The sequence below is a fragment of the Staurois parvus genome, unplaced genomic scaffold (assembly GCF_062004578.1).
Source record: "Staurois parvus isolate SC_StPar_1 unplaced genomic scaffold, SC_StPar_1.0 ptg000051l, whole genome shotgun sequence".
Taxonomy (NCBI): Eukaryota; Metazoa; Chordata; class Amphibia; order Anura; family Ranidae; genus Staurois; species Staurois parvus.
Window position 1 is genome coordinate 2,512,480 of NW_028317847.1, and position 27,850 is coordinate 2,540,329.

Here is a 27,850-nt window from a genome sequence, read left to right on the forward strand (position 1 = left end):
GCAGGGCCCAATAGAGGATATTTGACCCTCAGGCCACCCTCATGAAGTCTGTTTCTGATTGTTTGGTCAGAGACATTCACACCAGTGGCCTGCTGGAGGTCATTTTGTAGGGCTCTGGCAGTGCTCATCCTGTTCCTCTTTGCACAAAGGAGCAGATACCGGTCCTGCTGATGGGTTAAGGACCTTCTACAGCCCTGTCCAGCTCTCCTAGAGTAACTGCCTGTCTCCTGGAATCTCCTCCATGCTCTTGAGACTGTGCTGGGAGACACAGCAAACCTTCTTGCAAGGACACGTACTGATGTGCCATCCTGGAGGAGTTGGACTGCTTGTGCAACCTCTGTAGGGTCCAGGTATGGCCTCATGCTACCAGTAGTGACACTGACCCTAGCCAAATGCAAAACTAGTGAAAAACAGAAAAGATGAGTAGTGAAAAAAAATGTCAGTGGCCTCCCCCCTGTAAAACCATTCCTGTGTTGGGGGTTGTCTCATTGTTGCCCATCTAGTGCACCTGTTAATTTCATTAACACCAGAGCAGCTGAAACTGATTAACAACCCCCTCTGCAACTTACCTGACCAGATCAATATCCCAGGAGTTTCATTGACTTGAGGCTAGATTCTGATTAAAAAGTTTTCCTTTAATTGTTTTGAGCAGTGTATTATCGGATATTTGCTGTCATGGCATCTGTCATGTGATTCCACTGGAGGCTCATGGCTGCAGAATGCCTACCTATCTGAGTCCCATCACATGGAGAGACATGGGGGGCATCTATTAAACTCGAAAGCAAACATTTGATATATTGCAGCTTGCCAATTCTTAGAAGTGATGGCTGTGTTAGATTTTTTTTTTTTTTTTTTTTTTTTTTGGTGATCCAGCCAGTAAGTCTGATTTTCAACAGAACAAGCTATTCTGATGCCTCTGTTAGAGAGATAAGACAAACCATTTACCATTGAACCCTTGCTCACACTAGAACACTGTGTGGGAACCCACAATCCGTGTGCATTTCCCACTCTGCGTTCAAAATGTACTGCCCTTGCAATCAGCAGTGGGTGTCAGTGTAATGTTGACACTCCAAATGCAGATTACAAATGCAGTGCGTTTACCTGCACCAGATCTCATGGTATAAAACTACCCTGCAATCTGGGTGCAGCTCGCTTCCAAAAGTATGTGTGCTACTTTAGAGTGATTTGAGCCCATTCAAAATGAACAGGCCTAAATTGCATGGCACTGAATCACATATGCATTGCACAGGATTAGAGTGTGCTTCCTGTGCAAATCCTAGTGTTAACCCTGACTGACTGGGTGCATACAATGATTAGCTTTTATTTATGTAAATCCTTTATCCCAAAAGGGAAAAAAGGTTGCTGTAACTGCAGTGTGAGCTGAGGTTTGGCTTTCATTTGTTAGTATAGTTAAATCTGCTAGTATATTTTAACACCCCATACCCCCAGACTGACAATGCAGGTGCCCCCTGTACTTCACCCAGAGTGGGGGGCATTCTAATACAGGGGGTGTTACTGGCTAGATCACCAGGTGAAAACAAAAGGCTAAAAGCTTAAAGAAAAAAAAAGCTAATGCAGCCACCACTGATTGATAAGCTGCACTATATTCCATTTTTGGTTTCGGGTTTAAAGCCGTAGTAAAGTCCGCTTGTTCATCTTGTAACTAAAGTGAAGCCTATAACAAGGCTTACCTGTAGGTACAGTAAATGTCTCCTAAATGCGCACCATTTAGGAGATATTTACTTTATCTACAGCCAGTGATGTTGCCATTGAGAGAATTTGTACCGTGCTAGTGACATCATCGTGGCTCAGCCATTCATATGTGCCGAGCCCACAAACCCGGAAGGAAGACAGGGTGAAGGTGTAAGACCTTTCAGTGGTGAGAGTGTACCGCTGGAGGGCTTCGTTTTCTGGTAAGTTTTCAATAATGTGCTAGTATGTGATGCATACTAGGACATGCCCTTATCTTGCAGCAGAGGAATTGTTTTTATTTTGTAGTTTACTATCGCTTTAACCGCTTCCCGACCACCCTATAGCAGAAATACTGCTACAGGGCGGCTGGGATGCACAAAATCATGTGTGTGATTTTGCGTTGCTGGGTAGGGGGCGCACATGCTCCCTACCCACACCGCTATTGGATCATCGGCATGTCAATCACTAGGTCCCGGATGCCAGGACTCGGTGATCATCAGTGGGGCTGACAGGGGAAAGGGCTGTGTGTAAACGACATAGATCTCTCCTGTCAACAGGAATAGGCTGATTTGTATTGCTCTGCAAAGTAGAGCAATACAAAGCTGCTTGTGTACATAGTAAAACACAACACACACCTTTGCCCCAGATGTTAACCCCTTCCTGCCAAGTGTCATTGGTGCAATGTCAGTGCTTTTTATTAGCACTGATCACCATATTAGTGTCACTGGGGATATCAGTGACAGTCAGCTCCCCTCAGTGTCAAAATGCCTGCCGCAGTCCTGCAATAAGTTGCTGATCGCCGCCATTAGTAGTAAAAAAAAAAAAAAAAAAAATCCCAGTATATATACCGGCGTTTGTAGGCGTTATAACTTTCATGTAACCCAATCAATTTACACATATTGGCATGTAGTAGCAAAAATCATTTTGGCCTATATTTATGAAGTTTTTTTTTTTTTATTGGATTTGTTTTATAGCAAATAATGTTTCCAAAATTGTGGGTCCTTATTTTATAGCACAAAAAATAAAAACTGCACAGGTGATCAAATACTACCAGAAAGCTCTATTTCTGGGGGAAAAGGGAAGACCTAAATTGTATTTATGTACAACGTTGCATGACCGCGCAATTGTCAAGGTAACGTAGTGCTATATTGCAAAAATGGCCTGGTCAGGAAGGGGGGTAAATCCTTTGGAGGACAAGTGGTTAATGCCTGCATTACTTTGTTTCTATTTCTCTCAAAAGTAGTCACTTCACTATAAAAAAAAAAAAAACCGAAAAAAAACCTCTGGACTCACCCAGCAGATCCAGCATTGTTCTGCTGAGATCCACCTCTCTGCTGCCACTGTTTGGGTCCCATGCCACCATTTTCTTTTGAGATTTCAAAGGGAGGCTGCTGTCTCTTCTGGTGTCAGGCAGCTGTCTTTTGATGATGCACTGCTAGCCCCCCCTTTTATGAATAGAAGATTATGCCTCCTGGGATGTGACGTGCTTGTTGCATATTATTACATTGAGTTTATATAGCGCCAAAGGGTTTGCTCAGTGCTGTACAATAGAGGGGGGACAATACATAAAACAGTAGAGCAACAACAAACAGCACACGAGGGGTTAGAGGGCCCTACTCTTTTGAGCTTACAATCTAGGAGATATATCACAGAAGCATAGAAGGTGGGCTGAAAGCTGTACACTAGGAGAATAAAAGTAAGCAAACAAAGAGAAATTTTAAGTAGGGGAGGGTTGGAGAGGAGGAAAGTTTTCAGGATGAAGATCTGCTTTAACACACTTTTTGTGTTTTTTTTTTTTTTTGTTTTTGTTTTTTTTTGTTTTTTGACATGTGACCCCATCCCCCCTCCTCTGACAGTGTTTGGGGCTAGCAGCCAATAGCTAGGCCTGAGCACTGTCAAGTTGACATAAGGAGTGGTGTCGCTGCTCCTTGTAGCCATCAAACACTAGGGATTTTATTGCTAGCTGTGACAGTATAGAGCTGGCCATACACTGTTCAAATGTCTGTCAGTTCCTGCTGGCTCAGTCGCAGTTTTAGCAGTGTATGGCATGGCTGCCAGTCAACTTTTTGTCAAAGGAGCCTTTGGGAAACTTGCTCACTGAAAACTGCCTGCATCCAATCCGATGCATCCACTGTTTGGATATTCTGACAGCTGGTGGTACCACATGTTAGAATACAATAACATGGCAAGGAGGGATTCATTGCGGTAGCAAAGACAGATGTCTACAGCCAACTTTAGGAATGGCGGGGATCACTGGTAAGGTTTGGTGGCGACTGGCATTGTTTACCTAGGTTTTTGCAATGCAGATCAGCAAAATCCTATTGACCATAATTGAGTGGTACACAAGGCCGTTCAGAGGCTGCTGTTAGTTTATGTTGCACTGTGTCTTTGGATGGATCTTGTTTTCTTAAGGTACTTTTGAATGACAGGTGCAGTAGGTTAAACACTGTATTTTCAACTTGAATGCAGTTTAATGGAAAACACTGCATTTGACTAGAACTCCTGTGTGCGTGAAGCCTAATAGTAGTTGGCGACGGGGGGGTCTTTGCAAATACACTGTGACTGCTCTGCTTGGAAAGGTGGCAGTCTCTATAAAGTGAATGGCAAAGTAATTGTCACTTAGGGTATATTTCTAAACCCGTACAACACATGGCCATTGCCACAATCTATAACTGACCTTCACAGCAAGGAGCCCATGAAAGGGCAAATCATGTCAAACAATAAGAGAAATTCCCAGCTCATTTTACTGACCAGCTTGCGAACAAACCGAATTTTCCTGTCAGTATGCATTAAAAACCGGTTTAGTTGGCACATATTTGCAAATACATGCGTAAGCTGCAGAGCCTCTTCACTGCACCCCAATATTCTGCAGTTCCTAACTCTAAATTTTGAGAGCCTCCATAGAAGCACATGTATGAATGGATAGACCGAGGGGAAGTGAGCCTGAGGGAGCTCACCCCGCCTTAAAGGTACAAGGGTACCCCCAGCACATAGCACAATGGCAGCCAGGGTGTCCAGTGCACCCTCTCGCCAGCATATCCACAGTACAAAAAAATGACAATTAGCCTTCATAGCAAGGAGCACATGGAAGGGTGATGCATGTCAAACAAGAGAAAAATTCCCAGCACTAGTGGTGCACCGAAATGAGAATTCTGGTGCCAAAACCGATACAGAAAATTTAGAATGCACATGGCTGAAAACTGAACCGACATGTCTGTGTATGTGGGGGTGGGTAGGCTCCATTTTTTTTTTTTTGCTACTTTAATGTAGATTTTTAATTTTTTTAACTTATGATTTTGTCACATAGGAGCCAATAGTCCCCTATGTGATAGCATATAAGTGACAGGTCCTCTTTGTAGGGGGGACAGGATGGGGGGCAGTGTGTGCAAGCAGGGGGGCAGGAGAGGAGCAATGTATACAGTAAGAGCAGTGTATACAGAGAGGCTCCCTCACTGGGTGTCACTGTCAGTGCTGGTTTTTAAATGTAATTTCTGGCTTTTTTTTTTTTTTCTTCACTATAGCTCAGAGAATGAGGGGTCATTTTCCATGGTGCTAAAGGAAACTAAGGGGTGGGGTCACTGGGTAATGTCACTGGGTGACCCCGCCCCTTTGTTTTCCTTTAGTCCTCTGAGAGTGACAGCTCCTTCTCTGAGTTATAGTAAAGGAAAAAAAAGCTGGTAATTACATTTAAATGGATTTGTTTTTAAATGCTATTGCCAGCTTTTTTCTTTATCATAGCTCAGAGAAGGAGCTGTCACTCTCAGAGGACTAAAGGAAAACAAAGGGGCGGGGTCACCCAGTGACATTACCCAGTGACCCTGCACCTTTCTTTCCTTTACTTCCAGGGAAAGTGACAGCTCATTCTCGGAGCTATAGTGAAGAAAAAAAAAACTGGCACTGACATAGGCAGCCAGTCACAGTATATACTGCTCCCCTCCTTCCATTCTCTGACACCCCCCACCCCCCACATATGCTGTACAGTATCAGCACCTGTATCGGCTAAAATGTTCCTATTGGCAACATTCTAATAGGGCTATTTTTGGCTGACATGTTTCGGCTGCTGAAATTTCGGTGCACCCCTAGTTGGCACACATTTGCACATACAGGAACTGCAGAACATTGGGGTGCCTTAAAGAGGCTCTGCAACTTTTTTTTTTTCTTATTTCTAAAACCGAAAGTGGGAAATTCACCAAATGGTCATTGCATGTGTATTTAACCTGGTGCCTGTGTCTTAGTGTGTCTTAATTAGTGATTTTCATCTGCATTGACTGTCACATTTAATATGCTCCTTAACTTCTTTGCTAAGGGTAAAATAAATCTAAAAGCTTAAAGTGGAGTTCCAGTTGAAGAAAGTCAGCAGCTACAAACACTGTAGCTGCTGACTTTTACAATACGGCCACTTACCTGTCCCTCAGTCCAGCGGTGTCCTCACCACCACTGGTTTCACCGGCCTTCTCTCTGGCGCCGGCATCTTCAGTGTGAGCACCCAGTTGTGACAGCTTTTGGATTCACAGTCAGGTACCCACTGCGCATGAGCGAGGAGCGCTGCGCTTTGTAAATGGCACCGTAGTCTTCTGGGACCTGTCACGTGTCCCAGAAGACTACAGGGAGGGGGAGGGGACAACTTCCGCTTGTGATCGAAGAATAGAGCAGGTACCCTCTCCCCAGGTGGGATTTACAATGACTGACCCTGGGATCTGAGACACAGGTATGCAAATGTGGCCCCACAGAAAAAAGCCCAGTCCAGTGGGGCTGGATATTTACATACGGGCGTTGTGAAGGGGTTCGTGTTTATACACCCCTAACAATGAAATTGTGTTTTGTTCCTTTGGTCTATTAAATTAGCTATTAATGTTTTATATCCAGACTGAAATCTATTGAGCTAATAACGTTCTGTGCTCTCTGCTGACTGTTATCAGGTAGCATTGTACTTGGCTTTCTCTTTGGACTACGGTACACCTTACGCCTGTGTTATCAAGAATGAGGTATTCTGTTGTCCTAACACATTTTCGTGCCCTAGCGTGACCATGCTGCTTCTCCATAGATACAGTATATGTAAAAGAAAAATAAAGGCAAGGCCCTGTGTGTATTGTGTTGTGGGAACATGATCATTTATCATGCCATGATATCAGTGGGCGACACCACATGCTACTTGCAGTAGTTCGATGCAGCACAATTCATTTTGAATGGCATTCTAATGCCCCTTGTCAGCAGAGGTGCTATACACCACATTGCAGTGTGTGGTGATGCGCTATTATGCATTGCAGAGCTTGTGTAAACCTGCAATACACTTTAGGAAGGGTTCTGATCGCTAGATCACAAAAACCAGGTGGTACTACAGGACACCTTCCCCTTCCTAAACTAATCAAATATGATATGGGTAATGTGTAGAAAGTGGTACACCTAGAGTCCTACAGGGCACTCTAACGTGATGTGAGTAGGTGGAAACCAACCCAAAAAAAGCACTGCACACCCCACATCTAAGGACTGGTAAGCTGCAACATATATTTTTTTTTTTTTACAGTTTACAGCAAAATTAAGCTCTAAAAATTGCTAGATGGTAAAGCTTTGAGGCAGAATGCCCCATGGAAAGTCTATTCTGCCAAAACTTTTTACACCAGCTATTTTTCTGTGTATACTGTATGGAGCATGTTCCATGCAGTGTACACTTTCAGCTCTTACAGATGCCAGGAATGGGGCAGCGTAACTTCTGTGCACATATGTAGGAGTTGCATCATCAGTGGCCGCCCGATGGTAGAAGGGGATCACCACGAGATCTGGCCTGACGGCAGAGATGTTGGAGGTGTACTAGCAGCAGCTTCCTAGATCTCTCATTTGCTAAAGGACAGCACAGAAGGCGCTAGGTATGCTCTGTCCATATTTGTAGTATGTGGCAAAAGATTCACCTTATCAACAAAGTTTACTTTCACCTTAAAGCAGGACAAAAGGCAGAGATACTCAATCTTTCTAGTGGCCCCGCTGGTGCCAGCATCTTGTGTGCTGGTTTTTGGGCCTCTTCCTTGACCAGCGTGGAATGACGTTACTTGCAGGAGCTAGTCATCCCATCATCCAGGATCAGGCCACGCTGTGTAAGCTGGACTGCGCGTGCACAGCTCAGCTTACATTCCGGGGATCGCTGTGATCAGGGACATGGTTGTAGTTTATTGCAGAAGAGAGAGCACATGTATTTTCTGCAATAAAAGGTCTTCTCAGTGAGTTACAGTGGAACTTTAGTTCCACTTTAAATACACTTTTAGAATAGTTACTGCAATCCATAATTTACATTTTAGTTTTGAATAGATTCTGGCCAAATGTGTGTACAGTGTTTGTGAATCAACCATAATGAATTTTTTTCTTTTTCATAGTTAACACCCGCAGAACCGAAAACAAATAATGTGAACTTGCAATCCAAGATGCAGCGAAGCAGTAAGTGCAATTACATGTTGGAGAAAATGTCCTTTTGTAGAATAAATGGTGGTCTGTCATTATTAAATTGTCCATACTCTATGCATTCGGATTGTACAGTCTGAGTTTACCAAAACCTGAGGACAAACCCAAACAATACTTCCAATTTGTATCCAATCAGACACGCCCTCGTACACCATAGTTGATGGTACATCTAAAAAACTGTATAGTGTACTTTAAAGTGGAACTTCACCCAAAAGGGGAAGTTCCACTTGTTTGCATCCACCTCCCTCCTCTCTAATGATTGGCACTTTTATGGGGAGGTGGAGGTAGTGGGTATCTGGTTTTGACAGGTACGCACTCCCACTTCTGGTCAGATCGCCAAAGTGATTCAAGCGGAAGTTTTCCTTCTGGGACACATCACAAGCCCCAGAAGACTGTGGGGCTGTTCAAAGTGCAGTACGGCTCTCTCGTACAGTGTGAAGCTGCCTCACAGCCGGCTTTTCTTGGTAAACATTCTGGCGCTGGGGACCGCAAGGACCATACCAGGTTAGGACGGCGCTGGATTCTTGGAAAGGTAAATGTTGTTATACAGTGGCTAAATGGTTAGCACTTCCGCCTGGCAGTACTAGGGTCGTTGGTTCGAATTCCAGCCAGGGCACCTCCTGCCTGGAGTTTGCATGTTCTCCCTGTGTCTGTGTGGGTTTTCTCCAGGTATGCTGGTAGGTGAATTGGCTCTTGTCTAAAGTGTCCCTACTATGTGTATGTATGAATGTGAGTTAGGGACCTTAGATTGTACGCCTCTTGAGGGTTAGGGACTGATGTGAATGTACAAAATATATATGTAAAGCGCTGCGTAAATTGACGGTGCTATATAAGTACCTATAATATTAAAAGTCAGCAGCTACAAATACTGTAGCTGCTGATTGCTATTTATTTGTTTGAGGAGACTGGAACGCTCCTCTCCTGAACACACTAGCCTTTGTGGGGTTTTTTCTTCAAACGTCCCTGCTTGTAAATGCCTTTGTGTATGGACACACAGGCTAGCATTGAGGGGTGTTTAGAGGCAGGGGGGAAAAAAACGCTAAAAGCAGCTTTTAAAACTTCCTGTGTGCACCCAGGCAGTGGATATTTACCCACTATAATTGTGAGTAGATCATACAGACATTAGGGGTACAGTGGCATTTTCTGCTGGAAAGTAGACCTTGCAGGAGTAAATGTGAGTTGCAGTGAATGAACCTTTGTAGAATGTCTAATCCTAGCCTGCTAACTTATTTATGTAAATGTGTGTGCATTGCTTTACACAGAAGGGGGAACACAAGGGAGAGGTGTCAAAATGAAGCCAAATCGGCTGGCAGCGAAACCACCTCCAGGAAAGGGCCCCACAGATAAACCTTTGGCTGGGAGAGTCTTCTACTTGGATATCCCTTCAAAACTCATATCTGAGAAGTTAGAAAAGGATATTAAAGACTTAGGTGGGGTAAGTTTGCTGCAGATATTTGAAGAAAATAAAAAACAGGACCGGTTTATGCAGGTATTTTCTGATATTACGCAGGAACGTTTGTGGTAGAAAAAAAACGTGTTCTAAGTTCAGTAAAATGTTTACATCCATGTGAATGTAGCCTTCAATTGCATAGTTGTCTATGAAACCATGCACACAGCTGTGTAAAGATCAGTTTTACTTCGATGAGTACATAGCCATAAAATAGAAATAGAACATTTTACGTTTGAGTGTGCGTGTATATTGCAATACTGGGAATAAAGAATTTTACGCATATGTGCAGTTATGCAAGGTCTTCAGAGACCATTTTACTCAGGCTTATTCTCACGATCTTGTTGCGAGAGATCCTCAGTTAAATGTCTGTGTGCAAGTGGTCTTAGAGCCATAGTTACTGTCATGTGTGTTTTAAAAACAAAAAACTATTTTCCCATATACTGAATGTCTAACATTTAGCCAGTTAGAGACCCTGTTGACTGCCTATTAACCACTTGCCTACCAGGCACTTATACCCCCTTATTTACTAGGCCTATTTTCAGCTTTCAGCGCTGCCACACTTTGACAATTGCACGGTCATGCAACATTGTACCCATATGAAATTTTGATCATTTTTTTTCTCACAAATAGAGCTTTCTTTTGGTGGTATTTAATCACCTCTGGGCGCTTTTTTTGTGCTATAAATAAAAAAGTGCAAAAAATTTGAAAAAAGTTTCTTTTGTTTCTATTATAAAATTTTTCAAACAGGCATTTTTTCTCCTTCACTGATGTGCGCTGATGAGGCGGCACTGATAGGCAGTACTAATGAGGTGGCACTGACTGGTGGCACTGACTGGTGGGCGCACTGCTGGGCAGAGGTGGGCGGAGCTAGTGGGCGCACTGCTGGGCACAGGTGGGCGGAACTTGCGGGTGGCACTGCTGGGCACCGATCATCAGGGCACTGATCATCAGTGCCCTGATGATCGGTGCCGATCCCCGCTCTGACAACTGCCGGTTCTCGGCAGTACTTTCCTCACGATCTGACAGCATGAGGAAAGTGCAGCCGAGAACCGGCACTTGCATTTCCCTCTGATCAGCGTGTCATTGGACACCGCTGATCAGGTGGTAAAAGGCCGCTGTGATTGGCCTTTTACCACATCACGTGATCAGCTGTGTCCGTAGGACACAGCGATCACGGAGATCGCCGGGTGCGCGCCCCCTGGGGCGCGCAGGAGAGCGCGTTCTGGGGGGACGTCATATGACGTCCACTTAGAACTGGCCGGCCGCAGTGAAGCCGTCATTCGGCTATCTGCAGTCGGCAGGTAGTTAAGGACAGAGTGATGGTGCTATCGCTTATCCACACTGCCTCTCCAGGGCAGGACTGAGTAAGTTATGGTGTTAGATCTTTCCTGAGTTGATGAGGGCACTGCCCCCCCTTGTCAAAGTGTTGGGCCTGGAAATTGCCATTTAGGCCTAAGCACTGTCACATAGGTGAGGTAGCATACTCTTCCAAACCCTGAAGCCTCACTGGATCAAAAGAGGCATGGCTCTGAGTGGGGAGGTGGAAAGGAAGTACAAATGGATGAGTTTAGCCTGCTAGGTGAATATGGGCAATTGGCAGGCATTAAAATGCCTTTTTTATTGGTTACCTGGGCTCAGTACCAGATCATACTTAAGTAGCCCTTTGTTTTCTAACAGTAATATACCAACAAAAATGGGGAATTCTTTTTTTGATGCACAAAGCTTGCAAACCAGCTTCTTATGGTTGCCTATACCATTTTTTATTTTGCAGCTGCTAGTTTATAGCTTTCTCGCTGAAGGAACAAAATTATGAGGTATTAGTTTGTATATTGGCCGGCCACATGAAGAGCACTCATGCCTTGTGAGACCTACATTAAGTTTACAGAATACATGAAACAGGAGGCGTTGCTTTTTCCCTGAATAAACTGTGACTGGCTCTTTAAGCTCCAGGGCCCTGGGTGCATTAAAGCTTATAGAAGGTCCATAGAGAAACTAGATAGTGCTGACATTGGCACAGGGCTAGAGATTTAGGTATGTGGCAGTAAATACGTTTATCAATCTGCCTTATGATTTTGACCCTTCCCCTTTTTTTTTTTTTTTTTTTTTTTTTTTTTTTTTTTTTTCTTCCCCCTCTCCCCCTTTCCCAAATCCCTCAGACTGTTGAAGGTTTTCTCAGCAAAGAAATTCGATATCTGATTACAAGTAAAAAGGAGGCAAAGTGCTCAAAGTCTTTAAAGTATTCATGTTCCCTGTCAAGTCCTGAGCCTGCTCCGAATACAGGAAGTACAGCACGGCCAGGAAGTCGTCGGGGAGGAATCCAGGAAGGAGCCACCAGTAAGAAGCCAGAAAAGGTATGATACAGATTTCTTGGTGGTTAATAACATTTTAGTCACAACAAACATTCACATTTAGAACCTGAAAAGTCAACTCCGCTGACTGGGCAGTTAATTGAAGGCTTTTCTAAATATTGTGTAATTTTAAAATTTATTTTATAGGATGTCAGCCGTGGAAAGACTTTACTTAAAAAGGTTATTAAGCAACAGGTGAGTCCATTTTTATTTGAAGAATTGCTAATTTCTAGATTCACTCTGCAAGCACTTGAAAGAGTTAATAGGTGGCGGTCAAAGAACATTTGAAAAAATGCTTCCAACAGGTTTAGAGTGCAGAAGATCCATGAATCGACCATTAAGTGGAATGCTGGGTGCTTAACTGGTCAGACGGGACCGCTCCATCTATAATAGATTCAAATTATTTTTCACCGACTGCAAAGCTGTTGTCATTATTCAAAACTTGTGTGGAAGCTTTCTCATTTCTTCCCACACATTTGCCATGGTTGTTAGGCTTTTGTTAGGAATCCTCATTTTAACAAACTTTATCGGTTGTAGTAAGTGTAATGCAGTTAAAATATTACCTCTTGAAAGGGTAGAAATTGATATTTCAAATCCACTTTGTCTCGTGCCTCAGTAATATCCAAACAAGCAGTGTAATGTAAAAATCCAGAACATGGAGCCCCCAACTGCTTAAAGTGGAATTCAACTTGACACTTAGGATAAGTTCACCTTTTTAAAAAATATAATAAATGCACATCTTTTTCAGGTAAAAAAAATGTACATTTATATTTTTTTTCACTAGGAGCCTAGAAGGCATTGCACCCACGATCCGCAGATCAGGGGTGCCTTGCAGGTCTCCTGCAGACCTTTCAGTGTATGTGCTCGTACCTCCCTACAGGCAAGCAAATACACGCTGACAGGAACAGAGGATGCAGAGTACCTCAAAAAATTAACTAAATATAGTGTATTACCCTTATATTCTTTAAATATTTAATAAGTGATACGTGATTCGTGTGCGGGGAAAAAATAAATGAATATATTCACACAGCACTCTGTGAATTTCCAACACATCAAAAGTAATTAAATTCAAGTGAGCATTCCATGACTCCCCACATTAGTGAGGTTATTACAGCAAACTCCACAACATGTGAAATTGTGTTTAAATTCAGTGGGGCCACACAATAGTGGGATTCAAGGCAATTACCCTCTTGCAGCATAAACCAGTAAAGACCAGCACTTCAGGGTTTATAATACCAGCTTCCGCCCTGCAGGTATGCCTTCACTCTCCCCAATTCCTCATGAGTAGAGAAGAAAACAATCAGTGGAGTGTAAAGGGTAATAGACACATTTGAGAGAGAGAATCGGTTTTTGCATGAATCACATCATTTATTAAATATTTAAAGAATATAAGGGTAATACACTATATTTAGTTTAGATTTTTTTTTTTTGAGGTACTCTGGAGCTGGAGTGGCGAATTGAAACTGATATTGTGTGGATTGTTTGTTTGAAGATTTATTTTGGACATTTGCAGTGAGGACTATTAGGTGTTGGTTAAAGGTATTTTAAGAAAAGATTTATGGTGTGTACTTTCAAGGGTGAAAGTGACTTTTCTTTTGGGTATTGATAGTTTTCTTTGAGGAACAGAGGATGAACTACCATGGTGCTCAATAGCTCCTTGGTAGTTGAGGACTGCAGCTGTCAGGATTTGTACTTTTGCCTTCACAGAATTCTGTGAATGAGTGATGCAGCCTGGCATCCGGAAGATTGCATGGCCGCGTTTTTTCTAAAATGGTAACAGATAGCAGGGGGAGAAGATCCCCCGCTAGCTGTCATGCTATGCAGCAGAGCAGGCAGCGGCTCCAGCAGTGGTAACCTGTTACAGGTATGGGGAGTGGAACATGTAGCATGGTCCCAAAGGTGAACTTATCCTTTTTCACTCGGTCTTCCATCTTTGGCCATCTTAATTGGCTGACCTGTGATTCTGTAACTCGCGCACATGTGCACTGGAGGTAAATCATCCTGATGGTCGCCACAGTGACATTTACAACAATTTGGCTTTAAATGCTGGTCTGCTGTACAATAATTGCGTTCTTCCTCTGTACTTTCATTAGCAATAGTTGCCAGTTTTGAACCCATGAGAGAACAAAGTAAGAATATAAATATTAGGCCTTCTGCAAAGTGTAGTGTAATGACAAAATGCAGTCTGTATTGCCTACAGTGGCTGATGCAATTCTATCTTTAAGAGTGTAGTTCTGAAACTTTAAAACACCACATCAGAGAAGGGTATTTCTGCAAACATTCCCATCTGCCCCACTCTTTGCTCTGCTTTCCGACCAAAAGTTGCAGGAGACTGTTCCTATCTAAGCAGCAATTGACCTGCATATGGGCTTCCCAGCATCTGGTAAGTGAACTAGGTTTGGAGATAATGGTAGTAGAATCAGAAGAGTGTTTCCAGCTCAACTTGGCTTCTATTATCTGCTTAGGAACGGTCTCCTACATGGGGGATCACATTGGCTTAGTGGTTAGCACTTCCATCTTGCAGAACTAGGGTCGTTGGTTCAAATCCTAAGCACGGCACTACCTACGTGGCGTTTGCATGTTCTCCCTGCGTGGGTTTCTTCTGCGTACTCGAGTTTTCCTCCCACTCCAAAGACATGTTGGTCGGTTAATTGGCTCCATGTCTAAATTGGCGCTAGTATGTATGAATGTAAGTTAGGGACCTTCTATGGTACGCTTCGAGAGTTAGGGACTGATGTGAATGCACTGCATAAATTGATACAGCGATATTAGTAGCCGCACACTTGTGTTGAATAAATAAAACAGTTGATAGATGTTGCTTCATGCACACAGGCAGAAAATTACTTTTGGAAGCATTTTTAGTTTTACAAATGCAGCCAGCTATTTTAGCTAATATGCTCTTGCACATTGTATAGCTTAGATTTGTTTTTTAGAGCAAAAAGATCTCAAACCTGCATTTGGAGAGCTTATAGGTGCACAAATGCATATAAACGTGCATAACTGGATTCTGGTGGCTAAAATTAATCTAGCTGATCAAATGAGTTTACACATCTACACATGTAAAATCACAGAATTCATGCATCAAAATAAATATTTTTAAGCTGTGTTTTTCCAGTATGAAGATCCAGTTTATGTTTTGGTGCGCCTATTTGTGTAAACATTTCTGAAAAGTTTATCAACCTTTATTTGCCATCAGAATACTAGTATAACCAATTATGAATGGTGTGCATTTATTTTTGTAATGTCTGCTACATTTAACAGGAAATTCTTCCAAAAAACAGTATATTGGCTAATGCCTGGAACTGGGGAGTCCGAATTTTGCATGTGGATGGTAAGAAACACATTAAACCACAGCTAAAAATCTTTGCAAGTTTTGAAACAAAGCTAACCTAATAGAGTATAAAGTGTAGGGTAGGCCAATGGTGTCTGTTTTGCTAATGCATCTTTCTAAACCTTTCTGATCAATCATTAAAGTAGGTTGCCACACATCAAGTAAAACAAAATGGCATGAATGTAAGGGGGTGATATATGTTCTACAAAGTTTTTTTTTTTTTTTTTTTTTTTTTTTTTTTTGTAAGGGTTACTAGACCTACAACAGTAAAATCAGTTTGTATATGTAGTAAAGCATGCTTGTTATACTCACTGTGGAAGCTGAGTGGGCTAATTCACCGCATTGTGTAAAATAAGTGTTTGACCCTCCCCTCCTACTGTCCCCATTTTTAATCTCCTGATGGCACAGAGCCTTGGGGGCAAGTTGCTCATGCTCAGTTCAGTGTGTATTGCTAGAGTTTGTTGTGTTTTTTTTTTTTTTTTTCGGGGGGGGGGGGGGGAGAAGGTAGGTGTGTGTGTCCGTCTGTCCGTCCGTCCCAGGAGTCCTGCAACCTCATAGGACAGTGAGAATGAAAACTCCCCTTACAAGCATTAACCAGTGCTCTGCTGGAGAGAAGTTGCAAGACTGCTCCAACTGCTGATGAGAGTATTTAGCAGTTTATATTTACTAAAAATTGCCTTTCCATGTTTGGTGTACTGTAGGAGACCAGACATAGTGAAAGTAGGGTTCTGTGCTTTGTAACACTTTAAGATGTGTTCCTAAGATGCACAAGCAGTTTGGCCCATAGTCGTCAATCCCGGCATTTTCAAACAATCTGAAGGAACAGGTACAGCATCCAACAGGCTGCCAAAATCTGACCGCATGGAATACGCTTATGCTTCTAATAGGATTGTGTGTGCTTTAAGATGTTCTCCAAATGTATTAACGTAAGGTGTACATACAGTTATCTGGGATTAAATGTTTATACACTTCCTTTTTCCTTGAATTTAACAGAAGCAAAAATATATATAGAACAGAAAAAGGGATTGTTGCAACAAGGAAAACTACCTAAAGCAGCTCCTAAACCAGCGGTAAATAACTCTGTACAAGCTAGTTTTTAACACCTGTATGCGAATTTGAGTTTTGTTTAAATTCCTTTTTTTTTTTTTTTTATCGTGTTAAATTTTTAAGCAGGTTTTGCATACAAGAAAAAAAAATATATTAAATTATTCCATGCCCTTGAATCAGTCTAGCTTATTTTGAAATTACAGTTCCTTTTAAAAAAATATATATCTATATCATGAAATATTGCTCTTATTTTTTGCTGTTATGTGTTGAATAATTGCCCATTTATATTTATAACAGATTAGACCACTTGGAAAACCTAGAAAACCAAGAGGTTAGTGAAAACAAATTTGGATGGTTTAATATCAGTTTAAGATTTGGATACAAAATGGTGGTGTTTGTATTTTGTTGTGTTTATTTATTTTATTTTTTTTCAGCACAGAAATTCAAGAGCCCCTACATCAAGGTGGAAGATATCGACTGGTAGGTTACACACAATCTGGGTCTGCTTATTTAAGTGTAATTCCATTAATAACCTAATGCTAAACGTACTCCCACCCCATTTTAATCCTCTATCTAACCCTCTAAAGTATAGATTTTTATACTTGCCTTTTGTGAAGCTGGTCCAGGATCAGCTGTCAGTGGCAGCCAACAACGAATTCCCTGTAGTAGGTGTATGAGTGATGTCCTTTCCTGGGCATTTCCAGCTGTTGGCTTTCCTACTTTTTGGAAACAAAATTCCATAACTTTGGGGCGCACAATGGGTTTGTGCATGAGTTGCTAGAATTTGCACTGTTTGACAACTTTTCAGTTTCTAGTTAACTATCAGCAGGTAAGGGGGATTTTAATGTGGGCCCCCTGCGTATGCTTGCCTTCATTTAGGCCTAGGGAAGACAGCAGTGGTGTACATGTTGCCTCTGTGCCTAAGCCATGCGGCTGCTTGGCTGGGGTACATTGGACGACCTGCTGATGATCTAGACTGGTAAGGAGGAGCTGGTTGCTATCCTGGCTGAACTTGACGACAATAAATGGAACATTAGAGTAACCTATACAGTCGATTCGCTAACTATTCCCTTTCTGGATCTTCAGATCTTTCAGCAGGGAACATATTCACCCGTACCCTCTGTAAGAAAACAGCAGCCAAATACCCTTATGGCAGATGGCCACCACCCTGGTTCGCTTAGTGAAGGTATTTCTGTGGATTCACTGGATAGTGATTTTCGAGCAAAGGCAGATAAAATGTACTGAGGGTCAGAGAGGCTACTCCCACCACAATTAGAAGGGCAAAGAAAAAAGCCTGGGGAATTGATAGGGCCAGTTTAATTGACTCTCCCTTATCTGTGGAAATCCCGACTGGGATCATAATGAGAATTTGTTCACAACGGGGACAGGTAAGGGGGGGACATCCTTACAAAACACTGGGGTGTCCTTACAAAATCTCTGGCACTAGCTGAGATTGTGGGACCGCGCCCCCCAAATGGTGTCACGCTGGGCACAGAACTTAGACTACTTGGTGCACTCAGAGGAAAAGAACAGTAACTAACTGTCTGACAAGTTTACCACCTTTTGAAGGAATGAATGCATGTGGTCACTGCCAGGTTTGAGCATATAGATAAGACAGATGTTTTACCAGTGCAGACCGATCCAAAAGGTTTAAGATTAAGGACTTTACGAACTGCTCCACTACCTGTCTTATCTATATGCTGGAATGCCCCTGTAACAACAAGTACTGTAGGGAAGACAAAGCAGCAGCTCCGTGTACGCATTGGTGAACATGTCTGCAGTATTGAAGGAAGAGATCATCCCACTGGCATTGCATTTTGGTGAGTATCATAATGGGAAACCAAATGGAATGCGAGTGAAGGGTATTTTTGTTCTCATTCTACCATTACGCAGGGGTTACTTTAATACATTCCTCTTTTAGAAGGAAAGTGTTTTTAAGCTAGCTACAATTGCCCCACATGGATTAAACACTGAATGCAATCTACAGGTGTTCCTGGAGTCATAAAGCTATGCTAAAAAATATGATCCATGACTTTGACTCCCTGGATTTGCCATATTTCATCTCTAAATTTAGTTAGGCTTTTTTTCCCCTGATTTTCTAACCTTAAAATGTTACTAAACCCACAAAAGTAATATCAGTCTGTATATGCTGTAAAACATGCTTGTTATACTCACTGTGGAACCTAAGGGGTAATCTTCTGCATTGTGTAAAAAAATTGTTTGGGAGAGTGCATGTGATCAACACAGGGCCGATCAGCATTGTCCAGACATAGGTCAGGGGTTCTGCATCTTCCTAGAGCAAAATGAAAACTCTTCGCTTAAATCAGTGCATGGCTGGACACTGATATAAGTCACTAGAGTGCTCTAACTGCTGAGAAAAGGTATTTAACAGTTTTATAGTTATTTACTAAAATAATTGCATTTCCATATTCTGTGTACTGTGGAAGACCAGTATAGTGAATGCAGGATCCTGGGTTTAGAAACACTTTAATTAACTTTTGACATTGTTGCTTTTTCTGTGCTTACTGTTAGGGCAAATCCTTATTCCTTTTTATAGGATTGCTATTATCCTTCTGCACAGAATGTGTGCAAGTAGCTAACATGGAGATATTTTTCTTCCCTTTTTTTGAAGTCCATTCTCCGGAGTCCATAGGTCTGGGTGAGCTGCAGGTTGCACCCCATTTTGTCTAGTCTGGTCACAGGTTCTCCCAGAAATATTCTACTTTAGGAGGATCCCTGCAGTACTGCAACTATACTTTCAGCATGATATATAGGACCTATTACGTACACTAGACTCTCTGGATGAGTCTATTTGCCACAACTTATTGGACACTGTTCTGGAAATTCATACTGAAAACTTTACAAATAGGCAACTCCTATCCTCATATTGATTAGCGGTTCCAAATTAATACCATCTGCAGTAGGGAGCTGACACAAAGACACTCTGCATTTTTCCAAATCACTGTTCTGTTTGTTCGGCAAGTTTTTGACTTTATTTTTTACACATGATTACGTAGCGATCACATTAATATTACAATTGTACTTTTTGTGGTTACAAGGGGCGTTACATAGGCAGGCTAATTTTATAATCAGGACTTTAAGGAATGCAAACGTAATGAAAACATTAGTTCCGAGTGCACTAAATGGGCAAAGCATACAAGATATAGTCCAATGTGTCTGTAAAGGAAATCTTAATTCTGTATAAAATTGTATTCTATTAGCCATCAGGCTGCAATAAGTCTTAGTCTGTTTCATTACTAGGGTATTTCTTGGCTGTTATAGTGGAAATTGCTTGGTACGGGAACAATGTTTCTTGCACCCACTTTGGTGGAATTTCACTCAGCCCCTATTTACCAGGCTACCCCATCTGGCCAATACTAGAGACGCTTAAAAGTATAACTAAAGGCTTTTTTGTCTTTTTTTTTTTTTTTTTTTGTTACTTGGATAACACAGACTTACAGTAAGGTGAGACAGCGGTAGTGGCAGATGGTGTACTAATATTTTCTACCATCCTTTGAGGCATTGCTTGGTGTGGTCCTTGGTGCTTTTTAGCCATTTTTACTGGATACAATAGTCTTAGAATGGGGGTGTGAGTAGGTATGGCATTTGGCTGTGACTGGAATGCCACTTAAGTGGTACCGCCAGACACTTTACCTCGTTAATACTTCACTCTTCTGCTGAACAAACCTAGCATTCAATCTGTGTAAGACAGGACTGCTGTTGGGCTGGACAAATACAATATTTAGTATTAGTATGTGCATCTTTTGTGTATATAAAATGTATGTCGTGTGTTGTGTTTTTTTTTTTTTGTTTTGTTTTGTTTTTTAATTACTTTCCTATTCCAGCCAGTACAGACCCCTCTATCTAGTGCTTCCATTCTTCCGATCTTTCCAGCCTCCAACTTGCAAGATGTACCAGTCGTTGGAAAAGAGAGCCACAACTGCTAAGCAAGGGTATGCCGCTAAATATCGATGATACCAAGCAAGGGCAGTAATGATGTGTAAAAATTGGTACTTACCAATCAAATGTCTCCGCTCATCTGACTAAGCTAAAATGAAGTGATTGGTATAGATTACTGTCTGTAGCACATCGCCATGATTTTCTTTTCTTTAGTATGCCTGTTCTAAAATGGGAATATTTCACAACAAAAGGTTAACCGTTGTAGCAAAAACTATTGTTACAGATTATAACTACTTACAGTTGTGGCCAAAATTATTCAACCCCCACTGAAATTGAGTGTTTTGGCCAGTTTGACATTGCTTTTGATCATTCAGTCATCTTGCTTACATTTACATTAAAGAGGCACTTGTAGGTCAGACAAATATAACATAACAGTTATAATGAAATAACCACAAATGTCTTTTCTGTGCTCACAGCATTATCAGTTTTATTCAACCCCCAAGTGACATTCAATCTTAGTACTTAGTACAGCATCCTTTTACAGTTATAACAGCTTTTAAACGTGAAGCATAGCTTGACACAAGTGTCTTGCAGCGATCTACGGGTATCTTCGCCCATTCTTCATGGGCAAAGGCCTCCAGTTCAGTCACATTCTTAGGCTTGCGCACTGCAACTGCTTTCTTTAAGTCCCACCAGAGGTTCTCAATCGGATTTAAGTCTGGTGACTGCGATGGCCACTCCAAAATGTTCCAGCCTTTCCTCTGCAACCATGCTCTAGTGGACTTGGAGGTATGCTTGGGATCATTGTCCTGTTGAAAGGTCCAACGTCTCCCAAGCCTCAGGTGTGTGACGGACTGCATCACGTTTCCATCCAATATCTCCTGGTACTGAAGAGAATTCATGGTACCTTGCACACGCTGAAGCTTCCCTGTACCTGCAGAAGCAAAACAGCCCCAAAGCATGATTGACCCTCCACCATGCTTCACAGTAGGCAAGGTGTTCTTTTCATCATAGGCCTTGTTCTTCCTCCTCCAAACATAGCGTTGATCCATGGGCCCAAACAGTTCTAATTTTGTTTCATCAGTCCACAGAACACTATCCCACAACTTTTGTGGTTTGTCCACATGGCTTTTGGCATACTGCAGTCGACTCTTCTTATTCTTTGGAGACAGCAAGGGGGTACGCCTGGGAGTTCTGGCACGGAGGCCTTCATTACGCAGTGTGCGTCTTATTGTCTGGGCTGAAACTTCTGTACCCACATCTGACAAATCTTTTCTCAGTTCCTCAGCAGTCACACGGGGACTTCTCTCCACTCTACGCTTCAGGTAGCGCACAGCAGTCGAAGTCAGCATCTTCTTTCTGCCACGACCAGGTAGCGTTTCAACAGTGCCCTTTGCCTTGAATTTGCGAATGATGCTTCCTAAGGTGTCTCTTGGTATGTTTAACATCTTTGCAATCTTCTTATAGCCATTGCCCTTCCTGTGAAGAGAAATCACCTCTTCTCTTGTCTTCCTGGACCATTCTCTTGCCTTCACCATGTTTGTAACCACACCAGTAAATGTCTAGAAGGAGCTGAGTATCACAGTCATTTTAAAGCTGCCTAATTGGTGCTTATTATGCTTGATTGCTGCTCGGTGACATCCACAGGTGTTTTCAATACCTGATGGAAAGCACCTGTATGAACCTCTGTTCTTCAGAGTGGTAGTCTTTAAGGGGTTGAATAATTGTGGCAATGAAGAAACCACATAAGAACCATTTACTACTGTATTACATAAACAATTGATGTCATTTTAGTTGCATTTGGGTAGTTACAACGTCCTTGTAGGATTTGATTCTGAATACAATTCCAAATGTACACTATAGTCCCTAAACCCCTTTACAGCATTGGGGGTTGAATAATTTTGGCCACAACTGTAGATTTAAAATTTCTAAGTTTTTGAATTATTAGAATTATGTTTCTTAAAGTGGTTGTAAACCTATATCTATCTCCAGTGAAGTAACTGGCCTCAGGTGATACAGAGGAAACCAATCCTCCTGCATAAGTTGTACCTGTTTATCTGCAGTATATTCACATTTGTTCAAAATGCAGAATTTATACAGCTTGTCTGAGCTTTCAGAAATCAGGGGCAAAGAGCTGAAGTTACTCTGCAGAGGTCAGTGAGAAGAGCTGATTGAAGAGACAGTTCCCTTCATACAGCCCAAAGGAACAGAGCTGAGGCTCTCAATCACAGGCTGTGTGCTGGAGCTTCCTTTCCGCTCACTATTTTTATTTGTTGGTGTGGGAAACTTGTCAGAAGTGACTCATGCTGATAACCTAGGAACAAAGCAACAGACGGAAATTACATTTATATGCTGAGTCTGGAGTGGCATCAGGCTCAGCCTCTCAGCGATCTGCTGAGTTTGAGCCGGCTGCTCCCTCCCCCTCCAGTCCAGCACTCCAGTGAGTGTGGAGGTGGGGCAGAGTAGGCAGCGGTGACTGACAGGTCACTCTGCTCAGAACAGCAGTGAGAACTCAGCAGTCATGTGATCGTTGAGTTCTCACCCTTCATGTTGGTGGGGACAGATGCAGCATCAGGACCGAATAAATCCACCTAGGGAAGTGTGATTTTTTTTTTTTTTTTTTAAACCTTTTTTTTTTTTTAAATGGTATGATAATGGGGTTTTGTTTTTATTTCTTTTCCAGTTCAAACAAGACTTGGCGAGATGTTGTAAATAATTCACTTAGTAAAATGAGGGAGAAGAAACCTGGATACTGTGAATGTTGCCTACAGAGATATGGTGATCTTGAAGAGGTAAGTACTGTACAGCTGTGTGAGGTCTCCTGGAAACACTGATTTTCATCCACAAGTTAACCCCTTGATGCCGACGTCACACAAATATGCGGCCTCACTGAACTGGGCTTTTTTCCGTGGGGCTGCATATTTGCGTACTTGTCTTTGTGCTGAAGTTGCAAGTGAAAAATAACTTCAGATTTTGAGTGAATAGTTTATTTACAGTTTTGTGCACTTTTTCTAAATTTCATAAAAAGGCACATTTTAGCATTCACATACTGTATTTATTCATTCACTCAATACAGTTTTAGCTTTTATATTAGAAGAAATCTGGCAGGAATTTTGCAGGTTTTGCTGTGTATGTATACATTAATGATTTCACTTTGTTTAGGGAATTGATAAAAATTTGTGCAACTGTTGCGGGACCTAAAAATAATCGGTAGCACATTTCTTTATTCTACAGATCATGTGCTTTCAGAAAATTTATGGTTTGAGGGGTCTTTGACCAACATTGAAAGCTGAGGGGGAAAAAAATAATGGAAAAACTGCAAAAAATGGTCTGGCCACCTGAGTTTCTTTCGCTGCCTTATGGCATACAGACCTACACCACTGCTTGTAGCTGGCCTGTTCAGACCTGCATTCCTCCTCTGCCATAAGCTCGTTGTCACTTCAGTGACCATGAAAATAAAGCAGAATTGTTCAGATGCTGCTGAACAAACTGATGGCTCTGATCAGTGGTTGATAAGCCACTTATTAGGGCTATTTACCTAAAATGTGACACCCCCTCTCCCCTACCGCTTCTCTGGCCTGCATCTCCTGATCCTCCCTCCACCCGCCAATGCTAACAGATAAAATGTATGTTTCCCTCCTCTGCCTGCCAGGCAGCCACAGAGGAGGATCCATTTGTTAGAATAGATGACCCACCTCCCTGAAGTCCGGGTCCCCTCTCCCAGCCAGCTCTTCCTCCCCTTTCCACCGGCTGCAGCCACTGACAGATCTTTTAGCACGGGGTATGGGGGGGGGGGCTGTTTAGCAGCCCACTTTCTTTTCTGAAAGAATAGACAGCAATCAGTACAAATAGCTTCTGTATTCAACAATCACTGACACATGGTGAACGGTTTACTATGTGTCAGTGTTGACCATGTTCCATTCATAAACTGAGTACTATGTTTCATCTTATGAACAAATAGGAGATGATGCCTATTTATTAATCTACAGCGCAGCTCAGGCTGCAGAGGAAGAAGACTGTCTTCAGTCCCTTTCTGTTTCAAAAAAGTCATTAAAGGCTTTAGACCCCTGATGTCTCTCCAAAGCCCCCCCCCCCAACAAAAAGTAAAAGTGTAAAATTAAGTTGTAAAAAATAAACCTAGTAAGGGTAGATTTAGAAATGTGTTTTAACTTTCCCTTGCCTTTTTGAAGCCCTATCAACGTTCAGTTCACACTCCAGTGGCTGACAGATGGGGAGGAAGCAACGTCTCCTCAGCACCTGTTAACCCATTTTACCAACAAATGCGCACATGCATTGTACGAGGTTGTGGGGTGTTTTCACTGCTTCCCTGTTGACATGAATGTGTATTTGGTGGAAGGCATCACTACACGTTGGGTCAACTTTGCCGTGCAGCATCACAGAACTGGAACACCCTGTCCATTGCCTATTGTTGCTTTAAGGGGGGGGGGGGGGCGTTTGGCAGGCAGCAAAAATGCAGTTCAACCATGCATTTTTTTTAAATTTTTTTTTTTTTGCCGCCCCCCCTCCCCAACCACAAGTCTAAACAAGGCCTTGTTCACGCGAGGCATGCTACAGCAAGACTTCATCAAGACAGCCACTGCTTCCAACTTGACATCCATGTGGGTGTATGTTTCCGATCTAACTGTCTGCGTTTGGGGCCATGAACCTACACCCGCACATGTCAGATCTATCCTTGCAGCTGCTGCCATGTCCCAGTTTACGTGAATAGGACTGCCTGTACAGGGATGCGCAGAAAAATGGGAATCCCTGTGTGGGTAAACATGGGCCTTCATGGACGTTGGCTTTAGTACACCCCATTGAACAAGGCCTTAGTTAGAATTTAGCAGAAATTGTGCAAGATATGCAGTGGTTTTGTGTGCAAATAAGAATTTTAGTGTGGCTTTTTTAACTTTTTTAAATAGCGATTTGATAAATATTTCTTTAATCAGCACCTTCTATTTTACAGGTCATGTACTTTTATGTTTAGTAGTAATTTAGCAGGAATTTTGTGAAATTTGCTGTTTGTATCTAATTTTAGGGTATTTCTAGTGAAAATAACGTTCTAATAAACCTTTTGCTCAAATATCGGGGGGACTTAAAAATCAGCTGCACCTTTTTTTATTCTACTGGTCTTGTGCTTTCAGAAAATATATGGTTTAGGGGGTCTTTCACAATCTGAAAGCTGTAAGGGAAAAATAAAAAAAGCAATTGAAAAATTGCAAAAATGGTCTGGCCATCTGAGTTTAAAAGTACTTTTTAAAAAGAAAATAAAGAGCGCAGACTCTGGCAGCAAACTTATTAAACATGCCTCCTATTTGCTAAAAGTCCACCTACTATCTGTTCTTTGATTTTTTTATTTATGTTGCCAAAGATTTGAAAATACAAACAATTTTTTCAATATCAAAAGCATAAAAAAAGCTGTCAAACATTGCAGCCATTGTGCTTTTATATATCTATACATATCTCAAATATACAAGACATACAAAAGGCTAGGCTAACGTTCTACAATAACTGGAGCATCTGTATTGCTTTGCATAGATTGTAATAGATGTGATCAGACAAAGGGACCTCAAAGCCCAGGTGAGCACAAAACCATTCTGACAAATTAACATAGATGACTGTAAACAGTTTCCAAGTGCCCACCTGTTATCTGTAAAACAGCCCCCAATTACTGGCTGAAGTTGCTTTTAATTCACTCTCCTTGGCCCTAGTAGTAATGTCTAACACCTGGTTCTAGTGGCAATTGGTATCTGACTTAAGTGTGGTTATCCTTTCCTTACTCACAAAATGAAGTCCACTCTCTCCAACCAAGAGAAATGAGCCCTCGCTCAGTTGGGGAAATGCATTCTAGCTTACTAGGGGACATGTAGCTCCCACTTTGTTTCTCATAATAAAATGATTTTCAAGTACCTGGTTCCTCCAGTTCGCTTGTGACTTGTTAGAGGCCACAGTCTACTATCAAGTCTTTGCATTAAAATGTGTCCGTAGCCTAATTCTCTCCCACATAAATCCCAGCAGTGGACGCTATGTTTAGATGTCTTGCCCTGCACCGTGTTCTTTTGCATAAAACCTAGTTCTGTACATTTTTTTACATTTTTGTAATAACTGAATTGTTTCACTTTCCTGCAAAATGGTGTTCTTTTGTGAGGAAATTAGCTATTTTTTTTTTTTTATTGCTTACACATTTGTCACCCCAAAAAAATGCAACTGATTTGGTCATGTAATGCATCTGTATGGTTTAATGGACAGGTTGTCACCAACCCCTTAGGTACAGAATCCATGACTAGTTTAGTCTTTAAGGGGTGGTTAACAGCTGGGAGGTGATGTGGCCTGCAGGATGTCTTTTAACCCCTGAAAGCCTGCAGCAATGCGGCACTGCCCAATTAACTTGAATGGGTCTTGTTTGGTGAAACTGAATTTGACAGTTTTTTGCATGGTCGCTGCATGTCAGCCACCCCATCTGGCTGGCATGTAAAGTTAAAGTGAGCAATGTGGGGGGGAGGGTGGTAAAGCTGTGGCTCATCTGCCTATTTTTACCACTCAGCTGCAAGTGTAAACTAAACTAGCCCTTATCAAAATTATTTTTAAAGTAGATATGGCTGAATTTTGCTTTCATACTTTCTATGCATGATTTTTTTTTTTCTGTATTGTAGCATCTTGTAAGTGAGAAACACAAAAGCTTTTATGAGAGTCCTTCTTATCAAGATGTGGATAATATCATCTCCATGTTTGATTTTGACTTTGTGGACTGGTCAATATACAGACAAACTAAAAGGTAATGTTCCCAAAGATTTAGAGCACTGTCTTGCTGATTTCAGTAGAGCTAGATTTACCACTTAAGAGCCACTCCATAGCAGATATACTGCTACAGGGTGGCTCCACTGCGCAGAATCGCATAAATATGTGGTTTTGCATTTCTGGGTAGGGGGTGCGTGCTGCCCTAGCCATTCCACTTCTGGTGGCTGGATATGTCAATCACCGGGTCTCGGCCATCAATTCCTGGTCAGGAGTCGGTGATTGTCGGCAGGGCTGAGAGGGATCTGTGTGTAAACACCACAGATCTGTCAGCTTGGACATGCTGCTTTGTATCTCTGTACACAGCAGAGATATAAAAAGTGGCATGTCTCCCAAGTAACACAACACAGCACACATTGTAAAACACACAGAGCACACTGTTAACCCTTTGATCACCCCAGATGTTAACCCCTTCCTGCCCAGTGTCATTAGTACAATTATCAGTCACACCAAACCCAACTTTGAAATCATGCGACTTCACTGTAAGTCGTGCGATTTCAAAGTCAGACGGCATGCCGATTTTCAGGTGCAATGTGCAAGACATCTGAAACGGATGTTTATGCAATTTGTACCAAAAATAGTGCATGTACTAGAAATCGGTGCGGCTCCGACCAAGTTGGAACCGCACCGATATGACTGATCTTATTGCAGGCAATAGGGTGGAACTTGACATACAATTTGCATTGCATGCCAGTTCGCATCCACTGTGTCCAGGGACTTGAAGTAACGCGGTGCCGTATCACAAAATGGCCTGGTCAGGAGGGTAAATCTTCTGGAGGGCAAGTGGTTAAAACGTGTGTGTGTGTGTTGCTCTACCTTTTGATTTAAAAGGGTTAA

General features: G+C 42.0%; 1 protein-coding gene across 1 annotated transcript in view; it reads left to right on the forward strand.

Annotated features, from left to right (window-relative positions):
- Positions 1-27,850, forward strand: part of DBF4 (DBF4-CDC7 kinase regulatory subunit) — a 31,343-nt gene that overhangs the window by 1,422 nt on the left and 2,071 nt on the right. The window contains exons 2-12 of the mRNA XM_089666296.1: positions 8,058-8,118; positions 9,405-9,577; positions 11,749-11,943; positions 12,088-12,135; positions 15,202-15,271; positions 16,265-16,341; positions 16,616-16,649; positions 16,753-16,798; positions 20,164-20,271; positions 22,902-23,010; positions 26,872-26,993. Coding sequence (XP_089522422.1) covers positions 8,106-8,118; positions 9,405-9,577; positions 11,749-11,943; positions 12,088-12,135; positions 15,202-15,271; positions 16,265-16,341; positions 16,616-16,649; positions 16,753-16,798; positions 20,164-20,271; positions 22,902-23,010; positions 26,872-26,993 — 995 coding nt within the window. The 5' untranslated portion in view covers positions 8,058-8,105. The remainder of the gene's footprint in view (positions 1-8,057; positions 8,119-9,404; positions 9,578-11,748; positions 11,944-12,087; positions 12,136-15,201; positions 15,272-16,264; positions 16,342-16,615; positions 16,650-16,752; positions 16,799-20,163; positions 20,272-22,901; positions 23,011-26,871; positions 26,994-27,850) is intronic.